The 18,401-nt window shown below is 43.9% G+C and overlaps 1 protein-coding gene across 1 annotated transcript in view; it reads left to right on the plus strand.

Annotated features, from left to right (window-relative positions):
- The window catches only part of CASD1 (CAS1 domain containing 1), a 56,794-nt gene that overhangs the window by 4,024 nt on the left and 34,369 nt on the right, over positions 1-18,401 (plus strand). Inside the window, exons 3-6 of the mRNA XM_019508440.1 lie at positions 106-150; positions 594-656; positions 2,293-2,337; positions 5,921-6,044. Coding sequence (XP_019363985.1) covers positions 106-150; positions 594-656; positions 2,293-2,337; positions 5,921-6,044 — 277 coding nt within the window. The remainder of the gene's footprint in view (positions 1-105; positions 151-593; positions 657-2,292; positions 2,338-5,920; positions 6,045-18,401) is intronic.

Genomic DNA, 18,401 nt, shown 5'->3' on the forward strand with positions numbered 1-18,401 from the left:
TATTAGAAAAAAAAAAAAAAAAAAGCTTTAAATGAGAGGAATAAGCATTTCAATGTACACCTGTTTTCCTGGAAGACGATATTACTTTTTTCCCTATTTTTACAGCATGGAAACATTCCTTTTGAAGACAAATCTGCTTCAATTAAAGTGGTAAGTTTATCTGACAAATTCCAAGCTGTAAGCAGGAATGTAAAATTCTCTGTTCCACATATCATTTTAGGCTTGAATTTTTTTCCCCCTCAGAGGGGACAAGCACGTACAAATCCAAAAAAAGTTAATGGGAGTTTTCAGTACCTTTTATACCTCTAATTTTTCTAAAGATCAGTTTGACAACTTTGAATTGAGGAAGGTCCTTATCAGGGTAGTTGTTTTGAACATTACCATTATGTTGGTGTGATTTTTTGCTTCCGCCTGGTTGAGATATCAGACCTTTCCCTGCAATTTTCTTTCGTTCTAGAAAGGAAACAAAGCAGTCTTTAAAACAATGTAATTTTCTGTATAGGATGAATTGCTTGCAGTTCATCTACTTCAGTACTCTTAAGTGGTTATCTTCTTTCAGATTTACTTACAAATGCTGTTAAATTGTTTTATAGGATTTTCTATGGTATCCAGAAGTTAATGGTTCCATGAGGCAACGCATCAAAACTTGGACCGAGGTATATTCTAATTATCTACTTATTTGTGAGGGGGGAGGGGTTCTTTTAATATGCATACCAAGAGATTGAGGGACATGGTCTCCTTCTGTTCCAAGTACATAAAACTTACTGCCCATAGTGGGAGTCCTGTATGTAGATAGAACTGTATTAATGTAAAAATTGAAATTCATTTGCCCAGTAAGAGCTCTGAAAAAGTATGGTACATATTGTTATAATCCCAGAACAAACTACAGCAGTTAACATAAATTTGCAAATTGGGTCTCAGATGAAAGCTAATAGAGACTCTCTTGACTCACTTGAACTCCTGAAAAATGTTAGGGATGTGGGGGTTCTTTGTCTCAGACTTACAGGTTGAGCATAACTTTCTTTTTTTTAATGCAGAAGAATAATAAGATGAGGGTTTGGCAAATCTTGGGTCTGGTGATTTGATGCGAAAAGAATCATATTCCTAACTAGACAGTAATTTCATATTTTACTTACCATTCAAGAAAGCAGAAATCTGTGACCACAAAGCCTCTATTTCTATAAATAAAATATTGGAATCAAAGATTTAAGGGAATAAACTTTTAAGAGGGAAAGTATTACACTGGTGTGGCAAGAACAGTAATCTGAACAAAAGGCAGAAGGCTATTTAGAGGTATCTGGAATGCATTAATTTGCAATATTATAATGGATGTACGTGCTGTCCTATCATGTGATTCAGCATGGCAGATATTTTGAAACCATACTGTTTAACAAACTGTCATGATTAATTACAACTTAAGCATTGTATTTCTTGATAAATAGTTTCCAGCTGCATTCTTGTCAAAGGATGCTTGCCATTATAGTGTTTCTTTATCAACTTGGAAATGGTATGGACTGATCCTGTAAAGGCCTATGATACTACTTTCATTGACCCCTTGTTAAATTTTCAAATAAACAGCTTTGTGCTTGGTGTAATGCTTTCCCTCACTTGGAAGAAACTCCCTGTAAACATCATTATCCTCTTTCAAAACCCTTCTTTTTCTAATGATTGCAGAAAAACTTGGCAGAGAATCTGTAGTATACCAGGATTGTTGCCTACCACAGTGATGATGATATCTGTTCCTTCAAGCTTCCTTGTTTATCTGCTTGCATCCATCTGTGGTCTCCTATGTTATATTTAAATTAGAAGTTTTTGGAGGCTATTTCTTTTTGTTCTGTTTTTATAGTACTTAGCATGATGGGATCCTGGTCTGTGACTGGGGCTCCTAAGTGGTACATTATACTCACATATTTATATGCTAGCAGTTTTTGTTTCACATAGCAGTTAATGTCTAGAAAATGCAGACAGCTTGCACTGCACAGCTGAAATAAGTGTGAATTATCAATGTACAGCATCCTAGAAGGAGCTGATCACGTATCTGAAAAGAGGAAACTTGAGAGCAAATTGATATGTGATTCTGAATGTATGGTGATATGTTACTTTGCACTTGGGTAGATTCTGACATGTGAAGATCTTGATGCTGTGCGTATGATTCAGCTTCTCAGTATACAGTTTAATACAGTTTATTCTTAAGTCATAGATGTTAAAAAAAACTTGTGCAATTAATTGAATAAGTAGTCTGATTTGTGAAGATTTTAAGAGCTCTAATCTGCTGTTTCTCTTGTGCCATAGGGTTCTGCTGCAAAACCTCATATAATTGTAGCAGGAGCAGCTACGGTAAGCTATGCATATAGTTAGTTTCCCAATATAAATGGATGGAAGCTGTAATAGGATAAATCTCATATGGTAGACAAGTGATGAGGAAAAAGGTGTTTCATTAGAAAAGAGCAAGTGCATATTCATCGATAATCATCATTTTCCATTGCCTTATAAGTAATTTTTTTTATATAAAGTGTGTGTGTATAATACACACACATATATATATATTTACTGTAACTTAGACTTGTGTAGTGTATGGTAATATTTTCTTACTGGTCAGTTGTTAAATGTGTTGTTTCATCTGTGCCTTGAGCCAATATAGCACAGAACCTATGAGAAATAGCGTGGGTACTTTATTCTGTAAAAATTCAATAATTTTATGAATAATTTGACCAAATGAAATTATAAATATATATTGTGGCTTAAATGAATATTCATTACCAAAATATGTACCTTGATGGTATCATCTGAAAATTTGTTTAACTTTGTAATTCACACTTACATATTTAAACCACATATTTAAACCACATATGGGCTGTTGACCTAGGTTAGTAGAGTTCACCCTTTTAGTGCAGTAGGTGATCTGGGCATACTGCTCCTGCTACTCTTATCCAGTATAGGAGAAGGAAGAAAGGATGTGTGAATGATGGCTGTAAATGTCAGGGAGGAGAAGATAGGGAGAGAGGAAGCCCAATCTTTGGATGATGGAGGAGATCAGCCTCATGGCATAGGGCAGGGAAGGGAATGTGCTGGGCTAAGCTGTTTGCTGCAGATCCCCTGTAATGCGGACCAAACCAACAGGCTGTAGGATGAGCATTTCTTGAGCTAGATGAACAATCCCACCTTGTTCTGCTGTCAAGAATCAATTAAGCAACTATGCTTTCCAAGCCTCTCTATCCCAGTATCTGATACCACTGCCTAGAGAAAAGCATCATTCTGCCTGGCCACAGCAATGTTCAGTATGATTTCTACATCATACACATCTGCTGTACAACTTGCCATAACTTAATTCTTTGGAGAGTTAATAAATGTTGTCATTCTCCAAGTATTTAGCGCACCTGTTCCAGTAAGGTTAGCCACATACCTGCATGCTAATACAAGTCAGAACAAGAGAAAAATAATACAGTGCAGTCAGCTGTCTTGCATGCAGCCCAAAGCAGGCAGATGTAATGTCTTCAATGGAGAGCTCCAACTTCTTTTAAATAAGCTGTTCTGTTGTTCAGGGGATTGGGTTTAGCTACTGGATGCTATTCTGTCCAAGGTCGTGACCTTTTACAACAGCTGCATGCCAGTGACATTATAAAATTGTATTGCCAGCTGGAGTAGACTTGTGATTGTGAGAGAACTTTCACAGGAAGTAGACTTATATCATGTAATTTGCTCCCATAAAAATTATACTAGCAACAGCTTTTGTTACATTCCTACTAAATGTAAAACCTACCCTTTTTATAATTGCTTTTCTTCCAAAAAGTCAACAGATGCAATAATATTTAAAACTCCCAAGCATTTTTCTTTAAATCTGGGAAGGAAGACCAAAGAATTTTGTAATATTTTATTAAATACTTGGAGAGGTGCCTGGATCCTTATTTGGTTCCTAGCGGTATACCAGAAAATGCCACCAGAAATCTTCATAGCCATTTCTACAGGAAGAATGTTTGCAAAATAGCACTTTCAGGAAATCTGAACAAAGAAATTAGTTTAACCTTTCATGTTGCATAGATGCTCAGTCTGGTAAACTCGCTGAAGTTAGTGAAAGCTTTGCCTGTATGAAGTATCATATTTACCTGAATCCAGGACAACTTTGAATATAAGACATCCCCCCCAATTATTAGATTCTAGACATGGAAAATTATAAATTTGTTTTAATTGTCCATGTCTAGAATCTAGTTATTGGAGGGTCCTCTTTAAATTCAATGCCCTCCCTTCCCTGCCCTTAGCCACAGGGAAAGCAGTGACTGGAGGGCACGCAGCCTGCCCCATGCCCTTTGTCCCCCTCCTTACCATTTTCCCCCAGTGTGTCTGCCCCCTGCTGCTTATGTTTGGAGCTACTCATGCTCTGTCTCTGCTGGGGGCACAGAGCACTCAGCCAGTAGCGGTGGCTCTGGCTCCAGCTTCCATCCCAGGCTGGAGTCAGGGCAGAGCCATAGGAGTTCCCCACTAACTTTTTCATGTGCCCCTTCCCTGTGCTGGCCCTACTCTGTGCATTCCCTTTTCCTGCGCTCTCCCTAAACCATGCACCCTTTCTTCTCCTGTGCTCCCCACTGCATCGCATGCCCCTTTCTCCTGTGCTTTCTCTTGTACTCCATGCTCCCCTCCCTGCACCCCCTTTCCTCACGCTCTACCCTGTGTGCCATATCAGCCACACTTGCCTTATTGGGAGCCACAGCAGTTGCTTCCCTGAACTGTTTTTGAACCTAAGATGAGGAAGTTTTTCCCCCATGCTGATTGAAGGAAAAAATCTTGTCTTTGATCTGACTAATATGGGGTGCATCTACACAAGACAATTAACTGTGCAGTAGTGTAGCGTACTGCACAGTAAGTATGTGCATCTACATGTGCATATGCTTACTGTGCAATAAGCCTTGCTAATTGAGGGTAAATTTGCTACCTGCAAATGCAAGTAGCAAATTTACTTTCAATTAGTAGTGACGTAGTCGCACTCGTGCAGATGCCTGGCCAGGAGCAAATCTGCTCACTGTCAGCCGTCCACCAGGGGGTGGCAGCTGCCTGATGCTGGGGTGGGCTCCCCAGCCTCCACCCCACATGTGGGACAGGGACTAAAAACTGCCCTGGTCAGGTGCAGATCCTAGACCCATGCCCTGATTGGATGATCAAGGCCTGGGGCTTGGAAAGAGCTGTAGGGGTGGGATAGGTCCCAGCCTCCTGCTGCAATCCTTTTGTGGGGCAGCTAGCTAGGGGTATCAAGGCAGGGAGCTGGGACCTGCCCCTCTTCTGAAGCTCTTTCCAAGTCCCCTGCCCTTGATCAGGAAGCCAGGGCTAGAAGCTCCCTGCTTCTGGGGTAGGGGGGACGTTGTCCCTGCCTTCTCAGCAGGCAGCCCCTGGGGGCAAGGTATAATGTTCCAGCCCTGGCCAGGAGACAGCTGTCTCCTGCAGGTCCCCAGGAAGTGCAGTCAATCTGCTACCATTAAGAAGCAAATCTGCTTTCGCTCCCCTGCATGTGTGGATGCCCGCCCAGGAGCATTTATTCTTGAGTAAACTGATCCCAGATCAAATGCACGTGTAGACATGCCCGTGGTGCATAGGATTTGGCTTTAAATCCTACCTGTGAATATTATTGTTACCTTAACTATATTCAGGTTAGTAAATTTAAAATCAAACAAAATCAGAATAATTTCTGACCAGGAAAATATACTTCAAGTTAACTTAAATTTATAATATGCATTTACATTCTCAGATTGAAAGTGTTTATTTTGTTATTTACTTAGTTTGGGAAAAGGAAAAATGTTTAGTACTGTTAAAATGTGGTCTGAAGGAGTAAGCTAATTTAAGAAATGTACTCAAACTAGATGCTTAAAGTGGAATTACTGTAGTAAGTTATGATCACAGATACTGATCATTTTTTATTTTTTTTATTTTCTAGTGGTCTATCAAGATACACAATGGCAGCAGTGAAGCTCTCGCACAATATAAAATCAATATCACTTCAATTGCACCCCTTTTGGAAAAATTAGCAATGAGTAGTGATGTTTACTGGGTCTTACAAGGTAAGGTAATGTTTAATAGCTAACTAAATTCTCTGAAATAAAATTTTTGCAGCATGAAAGACTTGGATTCATAAATATCTGCTTCCAAAATAAAAAATCACAATCAATTTAAGAATGTTTGTTTATTGGCATATGATATTTGGCTTACAGTAATTTTGACTGTAGCACTAAAAGCAAGAGATGAAGGAAAACCGTGTTTCACTATCTTGTTATACTTATGAAAAACTTGAAGGCAGATTAGTGGTAGTAAATTTAGAAGCTTGTTTTATCATCTTATTAATTATCTGGCATATCACTTGACATCAAACCTGAAGACTCAACTTGTTACATGATGGATATAATTTACTATTTGTGTAAGATGATTTAGAACTTAATATGACTGATTTTAACTTTAAAAAATTCAGCAGAAAAAACTGCACTTTTGCGTGACTTTTGGGCCTTTAATGATGATATTAAAATTCTTAAGTCACATTATACATGGTCTTAACTTTTTGCTTCATGTATGTATTTTTTTTAATTATTTGATCTTGAACAGCATTTCACAATGTAAATAGTGAAATACTAATTCTGTTTAAGTGAGAATAGACTATATCAATCTCATATTCCAGGAGTCTCTATAACAGACAAAGGCCTTTGCCTCCCACATCCACAAGAACAGGAAAGCAGTGCTGCAGATTTATCCCCTAGATTTAACTCTTAGGAGTCTTTCGGCTTCACATAAGACCTGGAATTCTAGAACCCACCTCCTTTGCCTAGATATGCCTATTGGGAGATGAAGGATATAAAAGTATGCAATGTGAACACCACAAAATACCTGCAGTTGTGCTGACAAGTTGGTCAGCAAAATAGACAGATGCAGTGAAGGGCAGGAGCTTTTCTAGGAATAGATCTTTTCCCCCACCCTCCCTCCCCTCCCATGAAAAAATCTTTCAGGAGATCATCTGCTTGGGGCTGGGTGCTGTTGTCTGAGGTTATCAGTGTCATCATTGCTGTTGTCCATGCCAGGTGTTATTGACGTGGGAGCTGCAAGGTTGACGAGTCGCAGCCCTGAGATCCCAACACTAATCTTGTCTTAAAGAATGACCACAGACTCAGTTTGGTGGCAAAGATTTGGCCAGGTTTATTATCTGCAAGCACAGACCCTAACACCTTTTAGCCTAAGAAGTACATCAAACCAGGAGCTAAGGCAAGGTAGTCATCCCAGCACCACACAAGTTCCCCAGGCTACTACAAAGTTTCTAGGCTTTCCAAATCTCTTTTTATACAGTGATCAGAACAAATTATTTATTGCATTCCATAATCTTGAATGTCTTAAACTGTCCTTTATCATGAGCTTGTTTTACATTCTGACCTGGGTGTTTCCGTTCTAGCCTTATCCTGGTACTGGACTATCGTATTGTGTACCACCCTCTCTCCCTCCCATCTCTTGACATGTGAGCCTTCCAGGTTTTGTTTATGTGAGGAGTTCGTGTATTGGTCAGGTTTTTTGGTAGCGCCTACTCTGATCAGTACTTTAGCAAAGCCTTTGTGTAAACAGCATATATTTATCAATGCTGCAGTGAGACCTACAGGTACTAAAGTTTCATGCTGAAAAAATGATGCTTATGGCATTGCTGTCAGCCTGTTTAATATCCATGGGTTGGTTCCATTGGTTTGCTAGTCTGTGACCCCCAACTTCCCCAGCTCTTCTGGCTTGCCTCCATAGTACATAAATACATGTGATGCTGCCTGTGGTGTTCATCTCTGTACTGGTCCAGATCCAAAGGGACAGGATAAATTATTTGCTGCTGCTGCTTAGGTTGTCATGAAACACTTGCCCACGTACCTGTTCCCACATACCTGCATGCGGATATATCTGATATGCCTCAGTCTATGAATATGAGGAGATTTATTGCATGATAATCATCCTACCTTGACAGAATAGTACTCTCCCATCATGCTAGATCTGGAAAACTTCAGATGGTGCCAAGACCAAATGGAGAGAGTGACACTGGTTCTACAGATCGTTGTGCAGGAGGTCAGAGAATCAAAGTTCATGTTGTTTTTGTCAGTGGAGTGCCTTTGCTTATAAATGAAGAAATTGTACTTTGGTTATATTGGTCTGTTAAACAACAGGCTGTCCCACTCATAAAATGAACAAGTGCTACCTAAAGGAACAGATCATTCCTGTACCCATCCAGTGCTGTTGTTTCTGGTCATAAAAACAGCTAATGAGAAATTGCATCAAAATCAAACTGTGCATAAACAGAAAATGGTTTTTTTCAGGCTGCAAGACAACTTTCTGCAAGCTTTCTCTTCAGATTCACCAACTATCAAGTTATTTTGGCCAGATATAATTTCCAAGTCTAAGAAGTGAACTTCATGCAGGGAAATATTATCATCAAATGTTAGTAAGGTTTCTTGTGTAAGAGTGCATCAAACAGTTAAAAAACAGCTTTCAGGCAGCCTTAGGTGCAGCATATATTGCTTGCCTTTTGTTGGTGGTTATGCAGTATGCTTGCAGGGATCTGTCTTGCTTTGAAATGGACTGCTGGAAGACCTGCTGTTCAATGAAAGACCAAAATAGACAATACCCTTTGTACTCTGAAGCCCTGAGGGCAAGATTCTGTTTGCTTACCCTGGCACCAAAAGAAAATGCAACAGGCAGCAATCATGGACTCCACAAAGGCTATGCTATCAGTCTTCTTTCCACAACCATCGGTCAGTGGAGCCATCTGAAAAGGTAATTTTCTATAGGTGGACATAACCTCAATGTCCCAGTCCACCTTGGAACGTAAGCAGTCATTTTGGCAGGATCATCAAGATAAGAACCATATACAAAAAATCCTGGACTCGCGAAATCTCACTGTGAGAAATGACTGGCCCATTGTAAATAGCCACAGATCCACGGGTACAGAATACTAGCATTAGAGTGGGGTATTCTTTGTATTTTCACCTAGGTCCTTCCTCCAACCACTCCTTTCTCATCTCTTTATATGCGCCTTCCTGATGAGGCATTTCTGTAACAAAGTCATTTTGCTGCTATTGCTAGGAGGTGATAAATAAGTGTGGGAACCACCTCTATTAAGAGGGTTCTTTATACTTTATAATCCTCAAGGGAAATAGAGCATGACACTTTGCCTTGATAATACTTTTCCTGGACTCGGGGTCCAAGTTTGAATCTCTGCAGGCTTCAGGATTCATACTTGCTCATACTAAATCACACTGGAAGGATCTACCAGTATAAGGTGTCATAATTCACCTCTGTTCACTAAGGTGCTTAAGTTCATGGCAGCACATCCAAGGTGACCAAGGAGAAACATGCTTTTGAATGAATTGGTGCAGACCTAGGCACTGTGATGGTTGTAGCCAAGACAAGTTCCAGAAACTAAACAACCTAATCTTGCAAAGTGTTTCTGTCACTATAATTTGTCTTACTGTGATAGATCATATAGTTTCATGCACTGTCATGATGCCACATGCCAGACTGCATTTTCCTTGTTTGCAAGACTGGCTAAAATTGGTATCTGTGCTAAGCCAACATTTCCTGGAGAAGAGTGGAAGAAATCCCATAAATGCCTACAGAGAAGTCTCTCTTGTTCCTCTTCTGCCTTCGACTATAGTGATTATGCTTTGCTGCTAGGACTGGGAGCCCATATACATAGGCTTCTACAACATAGGCCATACACTTCCAAGAGAAGTATAGCTATTTACTAACCTAATAGAACTGAGGACAGTCCACAAGGTGGGCAAGTCCTTCTCAGAGCACTGCTTAACGTGATCAGTACAGATAATGATAGGTGTAACAAGATGCATGGCTCAGGGGCCAAAGCCCAGCTGCAGGGGCTACAGGTAATAGCCTGTCTGCCTAGAAGGTCTGGGCCAGCTGACAGGGATGATTGCCTGGCCCGGGAGAAAATTAAAAGCTCCCAGAGAGTTGACACTAGAGAGGGAGGGGAGCTGAGAAGAAAGGAAACACTAAAGTACTGTGGTAAAGCCCTTGCCCTGGATAGGAGAGGTGATGGTGGGGGAGGATTGTTGATATTTTGTCTTGTTGTTTAGTTTGAGATAGGAAAGTGGGGAAGGCTGGCTCCTGGGCCTGGCTAACAAAGTAACAACCTGCTACATGTGGTGGAGAGCATGGACATTCTAAATTTAGCTCCAGCAATGGAGACCAAGAGCCCTGCTAAAATGGCTGGAAGGAAAGCAGCAGCAAGAACAGCAGCCGTTTCAATAGCTCCAACTCCAGCAGCAGCAGCAACTGCAGCAGTTTCAGAGGGAACAGCAGTAGCGACAGCAAGAGTTCCTGAAGCAGCATTTGGAGTCTAGATGGACCACCATCAAAGTTGGTGAGTCTCCTGGGGCATTTTTACATGCGTTTCCGACACAGCGCTGGGTGCTTTTAATTAGTGAGCTGCGCTAATTAAAAGCACCCATGTGTCATGTGTCTCAGTGACAGCATGCCGCCACACTGAGAAAATGGCAGTAGTACACTTTGAACTAAAGCACGTGAAACTTGCTTTAGTTCAGAGTGCACCACTGCTGTTTTCTCAGTGTGGAGGCACACTGCACTGCTGATGCATGTGATGGACTAGGCTGTCAGAATGCATCAATTTACATACTCCAGTACTCTATAAATTGAGTCTGCTCTGATGTGCTGGATTTCCAGCATGTTGGAGCAGGCTCCCCACGTGTGTAAGTGCCTCTGGATCCCAGAGAATAGAAGATGGGGTACTCGCCAAGATAGAACCTGCAGATGACCCAGATGCCTTCCTCAACTTAAGCAGGTGGAAGAGGCCTATCAGTGGCTACAAGACATGTGGACTGTGAGGGTGGCCTCTCTGTTAATTTGGGAGGTGCAGGCTGCTTACCTGGCACTGAGAGCAGATCTGGCCTGGAATTATAAAGACTCTTAAAGCTGCCCTACTAGACCAGCTGGGTCTCTTGGAGGAGGCTTATTGCTGCTAGTTTTGGCAGGAGCCTTGAGATCTGAATGCGTAACTTTGAGCCATGGTTCAGAAGTTAAAGGACTTGTTCACCCACTGGCTAAACCCTGACCCATGGTCAGCTGCAGAAATAGTGAAACTGGCAACCCTAGAAGTTCTGCATCATCCTCCCAGTTGGAGCCTGGAGGGGGGTGTATTGCCACTGGGTGACCAGCTTGAAGGAAGCTACCTGGAAAGTAGGGGACTTCTGTGGGGGGTGGGGAGGAGGAGTTACACCACAGGTGGGCAAATACAGCCTATGGGCTGAATCCAGCCCACTAACTGATTGGAGACTGCCTGTTGGGTGGGCATCCACCAATTGATTGGATCTGTCCTGACCAGGACAGCCTGTGCCCACCAAGTGGCATGGCCCCAGCCAGCACGCAGAGCTTCCTGGTAGGGTTGCTGCTGTAGCCACCCACAGATGCTAGGGTTGGAAGGGAACCTCAACAGGTTTAATAGATTTCCTAAATTTCTAGGGTCGGAAGGGACCTTTGTAGATCATCAATTCTGACCCCCTGCTCTAGGCAGGAAAGAGCACTGGTGTTAAATAACCCCAGCTAGGTGCCTGTCTGATCTTTTTTTGAACACCTCCAAGGTAGGGGAAAGCACCACCTCCCTTAGAAACCCATTCCATATTTTGGCAACCCTCACCATGAAGAATTTCTTTCTGATATCTAGTCTAAATCTACCCTTCTTTAGTTTGTGGCCATTATAGTAACCCCGAAGGGTGCCCTGGTAAACAAAGTACACCCTATTCTCTGCTGACCCCCCCATGATGAGTTTGTAGAAAGCCACGAGATCACCTCTCAGCCTTCTCTTGTGAAGGCTGAAGAGATTCAGGTCCCTCAGTCTGTCTTCATAGGATCTTACCTACACGCCGTCAACCAGGTGAGTAGCACTTCTCTGAACCCTCTCAAGGTTATCCACATCCCTCTTGAAGTGCCGCGCGCAAAACGACGCAGTACTCGAGCTGTGGCCTGACCAATGCTGCATAGAGGGGAAGTATCACCTTCCTATACCTGCTCGTGATGCATCTATTAATGCAAGAAAGAGTGTGGTTAGGCTTACAAATTACTGTCACATTGACGACTCATGTTCATTTTTGCATTGACCAAGACTCCGAGATCTCTTTCTGCTGCTGTGGTACTCAGAATGGTATTTCCCAGTCTATAGGTGGATTGGAGAGTCTTTCTCCCCAGGTGCAGCACCTTGCACTTATCCTTGTTAAACTGTATCCTATTCTGATCTACCTCCTTCCCCAGTCTGTCCAAATCTGTCTGGATTTGCTCCCTGCTCTTCAGGGTGTTTACTGAACCCCATAGTTTGGTGTCATCTGCAAATTTGGTCAGAGTGCTTTCAATCCCCTCATCCAAATCACTGATGAAGAAATTGAACAGCACCAGTCCAAGGACAGAGCCCTGGGGAACACCACTGCCCACATCTTTTCAGGGAGAAACTGCCTCATTTACCACCACTCTCAGGGATAGGAAGCTAACATGACAGCTGCAGTGGCCAGCTCTTTAGCTTGCCCAGTAGTGGTGGGGTGATCCTGGGTTTCAATGGCCAACTTGTTCTGATTGGCTTTAGAGCAGAGACTGCCAGAGCCATGAGAGCCTGGAGTTCTTGACTGACCTGAGGCAGGGTCAGGGCCTAGGAGAGGCCAGGGGTCCTTGTGTGGCCACAGCCAAAAGGAAGGGGTGAAGGGGCATGCAGTCCAGGATGATGATGGCTGGTGTTAGGCCATCTGAAGGGTGTCTGAGAATGAAGTGGGAGCCAGAGATGGAAGACTCGGTTGAGAGATGGAGCCAGAGGCAGGGGACCTGGTGGTTAGCAGCCCAGGAAGGGCATAGGACATCTAAGGGGGAGCCCAGAGAGGGACAGGTAAGATCAGGTAAGCCTGAAGACTGGTTCTTGGAGCCCCCAGCTGCTAAGATCTAAAACTGGACCCTACTGGGCCTGGTTAGCATGATGCGGCTGCCTGTGGTGGGGCAGCCTCCATGAAATGCCGCATATGGCTGACTCCAGGGAAAGATAAGGATGGGGTACTGGAAAGCCTCGGCTGCTGCTGCCTTGTGGGTTACCCCATAGAGGAGGAAGGCTAGGAGAGCACACCCCAGCAGAAAGGCACTTGGCAGGGGAGACTGGGATCACATGGGTCAGGGAGATTTGGTCCATGTAGGTCCAGATGTTCAGCGAGTGGCCTGAGGATTATAGTGAGGCCCAGCGAGTGGCCTGAGGATCATAGAGACTGAGAGGTCTGAGGCCAGAAAGGGGCTGAGCGAGGCCGAGGGATTGGAAAACCCAGAGAGGGGCTGCATCAGCAAGTGGTAGAACATCTGTAAGGATGCCATCTGTGAGGCATGAGGCATGGTGTAGGGGGAGTACAGAGCCATGCAGTTGGCCCATAAGGCCAGGACCACAATCCAGTTGGTCATTCTGATAAAACCAGGGTAGACCCCCACACTGTATTTTAGCTAACATCAAGACGTGGTGGGCAAGAGCTGGGCAGACTGCCCACAGAACAGGGTATTTCAACATTTTTGGGGGTACCCTGTGATAGCCCTCTCAAGCCAGAGGAAACACATGGGGTTTCCTCTGGCAATCTAGAAAGCCCTCCAGAAGATTTGGAGGGTTAGGATACCTCAGGATGGTGGATTGGATCACGTTGGGGAAGCCTTGGTTTAATTCATGATCGAAAAGAGGACCTGCTATATGCTTCTCTTTTACAGCTGATCAGGTTGGGTCAGTGGGGTCATAGTGGATACAAGCTTAGCAGCCCAGGATCCTCATTTTGAGTTATAGGGGGAGCTCTTGATGAGAGTGACAAAAAGACAAGGCCACAGGGACTATGGCAGTCCCAACTATCAGTGCTGAAGTAGTACTGCAGCCAAATTTCAAAACTAGCCCATGGTGTACCATGGACAGGCCACTTGGAGGTGGAAAAGACCCAGGATAGAGGGCTAGCCAGGTTTTTCTGGCCCAGGGTATACCAAGAAATCAAGAACTATTTTGTATTCTGCCCTGAATGTCAGCTGGCTGCCCTCTGCCCCTCTTATAAGGCCCCATTGGCACATGTTCCATTGGGTGGCATAAGCTTGAAGCAGGTTGGAGCGGACTTAGTGGGACCGCTGGAGCCCAACTCAAGAGAGTCCAAGTTCATCCTGGTCTTTGTTGACTATGCCACGTGCTACCCCGAGGCTGTGGTGATTCTCTTGGCTTTGGCACAAACTGTGGCCTCTGAGCTATTACAGATCTTCTCTTGGGTGAGTATTTCCCGAGAGGTTTTGACTGACCAAGGCATGGTCTTCATGTCCTGGTTATTACAAGAAGTTTGAGGCTTGGTGAAGGTTTGTTCTGCAAAGACTTTGGTGTACCATCCCCAAATTGATAGGTTAGTCAAAAGATTTAATTGGACACTGAAGGGGATGTTGAGAAAATTTGTCTCGGAAGAGGCTCATAATTGAGACCAGTTCATGCCATATTAGCTCTTTGCCATTTGAGAGATTCCACAGTACACAGGCTTTTTGCCCTTTGAATTAAGAGCCATGGGGGATGTTAGGTCTCTTAAAGGACCAGGGAACAACAAAACAGAACAAATCTCAGTGTTGCACAGCAAGTGCAGAAACAGCAATATAATAAAAATGCTTGGCTCCAGGTTTATCAGCCAGGGGATAGAGAGTGACTGTTTTTCCACTCCTCCAAAAGTAAGTTGCTGGCTAAGTGTCAAGGCCACTTGCCACTGTGGAGAGTAGGCAAAGCAAATTATGAAGTTCTCATAGTAGGGAAACAGCAGGTTTTGCAGATATATCATGTCAACCTGCAGAAGCACTGGAGGGTCCAAGAAGCCTGTATGGTCTCCATGCGTTTCCTGGGAGTTGGCCTGGGGATTTCAGATCCCCCACCAGATCCTGTGGCTGTCCTCATGCTAGGGGAATTTTTTTCCCCAACTCAGTGGGCTGAAATAAAAAGCCTACTGGAGGAATTTAAAGAGGTGTTTACAGTTATTCTGGATAGAACTACACCAATTGAACACCAAATTATCCTGAAGCCGGGCTGTGCAGTTCAGAAGGGATACTCAAGAATTTCAGCTTGGTAGAGTAAAACAAGAAATTAAGAAGATTCTGTACCTAAGGGTGGTAGAGGAACATGCTGGTGAGAGGACTAGTCCAAATATCTTGGTGCCAAAGCGCAGTCACACCATCCAGTTTTCTATTGATTTCCATAAAGTCAATGCAGTTTCAAAGTGTGGTGTATATCCTATGCCCAGAATAGATTAAATAGTGGGAGGAATAGGCAGTGCAAAGGGGTGCTGATGTTTTGTTACTTTGCTTAGTTTGAGGTGGGAAAGGCTGGCTTTTGGGCCTGGCTAAAGGAGTAACAACCTGCTACAGTAGGCAACGTGACAGTAAGTTCTATATCAACGAAGGGTCAAGACAAAGTCTTCTCACCCCCACCTCCCTTTAGGTTATCCTAAACTTTTCTGTGTTTTCTGTGAGATCAATCAGCAGGCACTATTTTCTGTGGTGCGTTTACCTGCTCTACAGAATGCTTTGAAGAACCATCTAAGAACTCACAGTTTTGAAGTGCAAATAAAAAAATCTGTCTGCCTTCCAGGGCTGTGTCTATTCTACTTCAGGGGAGAGAAGGATTCTTTTCTGACATCTTCTTGACTCTGGTTCCTGGGGATGTTGTGCATGTAGGCCCCTGACAGATGTTCACTTTAAGACATGATGGGAATCTAATCCTCGATCCCAATAATTATGCATCCTACCATGCCACGCCACACGTGTGGCAGGATGCATGATTTTCAGATCAGGGATTAGATCCCAGTTGCTCCTTACTTGCTAGTACAAGTGAAGACTGGGCTCTCCCTGCACCAGCAGGATGGAACCAATCAGCTGATTCTCATTTGGGGCTGAGAACCAAACTGGTCACTGGCCTCAGTCAGCGAACAGCTTTGTGTATGGGAAGGCCAACACTGTTTTTCTGCAGCCATAGGGGCTGAATACATGGGGGTCCTCGGCTGCTGCCAGGTAGGCAGGAGGCACCTCCACATGGTGTGCAGTGTGCCCAGGGGGAGGGCAGCAGGATAGGGAGCCCCGAGCCTGCAGCAAGCAGCCTGCATCTGCTCTCTTCCCCTGCCACAGGCTCCGCTCTGCTCTGGCTGCGCTGCTGTGGGGGGAGAGAAGAGGGATCATCTTAGGACCCCCTGCCACCTCACCCCCTGGCAAAAAAAGAAGTTGGTGCCAATGGCTGCATTCCAATTCTAAGCTTTCCATGCACTAGAAGCTGTATAAGCCCCATCTCCTGCCAGACTGAGTGAACATGGGGCTTGATAGCACCCACTCTGCTCACAGGGAGCCCAGCATCAGGCTGCAGCAGCTATCAAACCCTGTGTGTTATTCAGCTGGGTTACATGCTGGGTTTTGACAGCTCCTGGTCACATGTTCAGTTTAAGGCATGATACAAATGAGCTACAAAATTATTATACACTATATGTGGAATAACTTTGTGGCTCATTTGCTACATTATCATGCCTTAAATTGACTTGCACATGTAGCCGGATTACTATTTAAGGCATGATTAACCTGTTAATTGTGTCAAAGGCAATGTGCGTCAAAGGCCTTGGCTTACAAATGACTCTGGTTCTCAGTGCTTCACAACACCGAAGAAGACTCAGACAAGACCAGCACAGCCAAGATAATTTTGGTTTGTAGATATAGTATACTACAACTCTGTCCCACCCAAGAGCTTACATCTGCCTTGTGATCTGTTGCTATGAATGAGAGATGATCTAACGCTTGGAAGCAAAATCTCTTGACCTTTTTTTTTTTGCTTTGCTGGTCGACAGTCGAGCACAGGATGATCCTGCTTTTCATTAGCGTGTTATACCCTGATCAGTGATAGGAATGTATCTGCAGACAGACTTACTTGCAAATTGGATGAGATGCTCTTCCTGTGTTGAGTTGTTAATACCTGCTTGTCTAGAGTTGAAACAAACTGACCTATCCCTAAAAGCAGTTGGAATGCTTAGGAGGTCTTTTGGTGCATCACATACCAGTAGGGGAGAGGGCCGCTTTCTACCTTTTTGTGTCAACATTTCAAGAGTGTTACCTACAGTGTTACCATAACTCAGAGACTCAATCCACTCTTCAGCCGGTTCACTCTTCCTCCCAGTTCTTTTGACTCTCATGGATTCCCCATTTGGCCCAATATCCTTTTTTTTCATCTTTCAGTGAATAGTCATCACTTCAGCAGGGGGAGTAGAGGAGATCCAGGGCCTCATTGATGGATAAGGTGTCTTTAGAGAGACACTCTGAATTTAAGGAATTTTGTAGGGCCTTTCTAGATTTATATTTGGGAATATAAAGCATAGTGCAGTTTCTATCCAGAGCTTATCTAGATAATCCTAGTATGTCCTTACGCAGTCTATAACCTAAAGTGGTTCTACTTAGAATTATTAAAGCACACTGCCATGGCTCTGGAAGCATCCATATCTTTACTGAGAAGTGTTCTGATCTTGGAGATCAGTAAGCAGCCACCTGGAGCTCTGTTTGTACTTCACCTGGAATTACCTGATCTCTGAAGCCTCAGGATTAGGTGCTGCAGTCAGCAAGGTGGTGCTTGAATTGCTGTCCTCTGAGATGCTACCTCTACTGCTATGGAATATGCATGTGGAACAATATGGAGTTGTTTGCAATTAGTCCTCTTCATTAACATTTTGCAATCCATGCTTTTATCTTCTCTGACTCTCTTGTATGCCTGGAAATCCAAAGTTGAAAGGGAATTGAGAGTTTCATAGTTGGTAGGGTCGGAAGGGACCTGAGCAGATCATCAAGTCCACTCCCCTGCCATGGCAGGAAAAAGTACTGGGGTCAAACAACCCCAGCAAGGTGTTCATCTAGCCTCCTTTTAAAGACCCCCAAGGTGGGAGCCAGCACCACTTCGCCTGGAAGTTGGTTCCAGATCCTAGCTGCCCTGACAGTGAAGTAGCGCCTCCTGATGTCTAGTCTGAATCTACCCTCTGCCAGCTTGTGACCGTTATTTCTAGTCACTCCTGGCAATGCTCAAGGGAACAGGGACTCCCCCAATGCCTGCTGGTCCCCTCTGACTAGTTTGTAACAGGCCACTAGATCCCCCCTCAGCCTTCTCTTGTGAAGGCTGAACAGGTTCAGGTCCCTTAGCCTCTCCTCATAGGGCCTGCCCTGCTGCCACCTGATCATGCAAGTGGCCGTCTTCTGGACCCTCTCCATGTTGTCCACATTCCTCTTGAAGTGCGGTGCCCAGAACTGGACGCAGTGCTCCAGCTGTGCCCTGACCAGTGCCACATAGAGGGGGAGGATCACCTCCTTGGACCTGCTCAAGATGCATGTGTGGATGCATGACAAGG

The sequence above is a fragment of the Gavialis gangeticus genome, unplaced genomic scaffold (assembly GCF_001723915.1).
Source record: "Gavialis gangeticus isolate Ggan-Ray unplaced genomic scaffold, GavGan_comp1, whole genome shotgun sequence".
NCBI classification, from domain to species: Eukaryota; Metazoa; Chordata; order Crocodylia; family Gavialidae; genus Gavialis; species Gavialis gangeticus.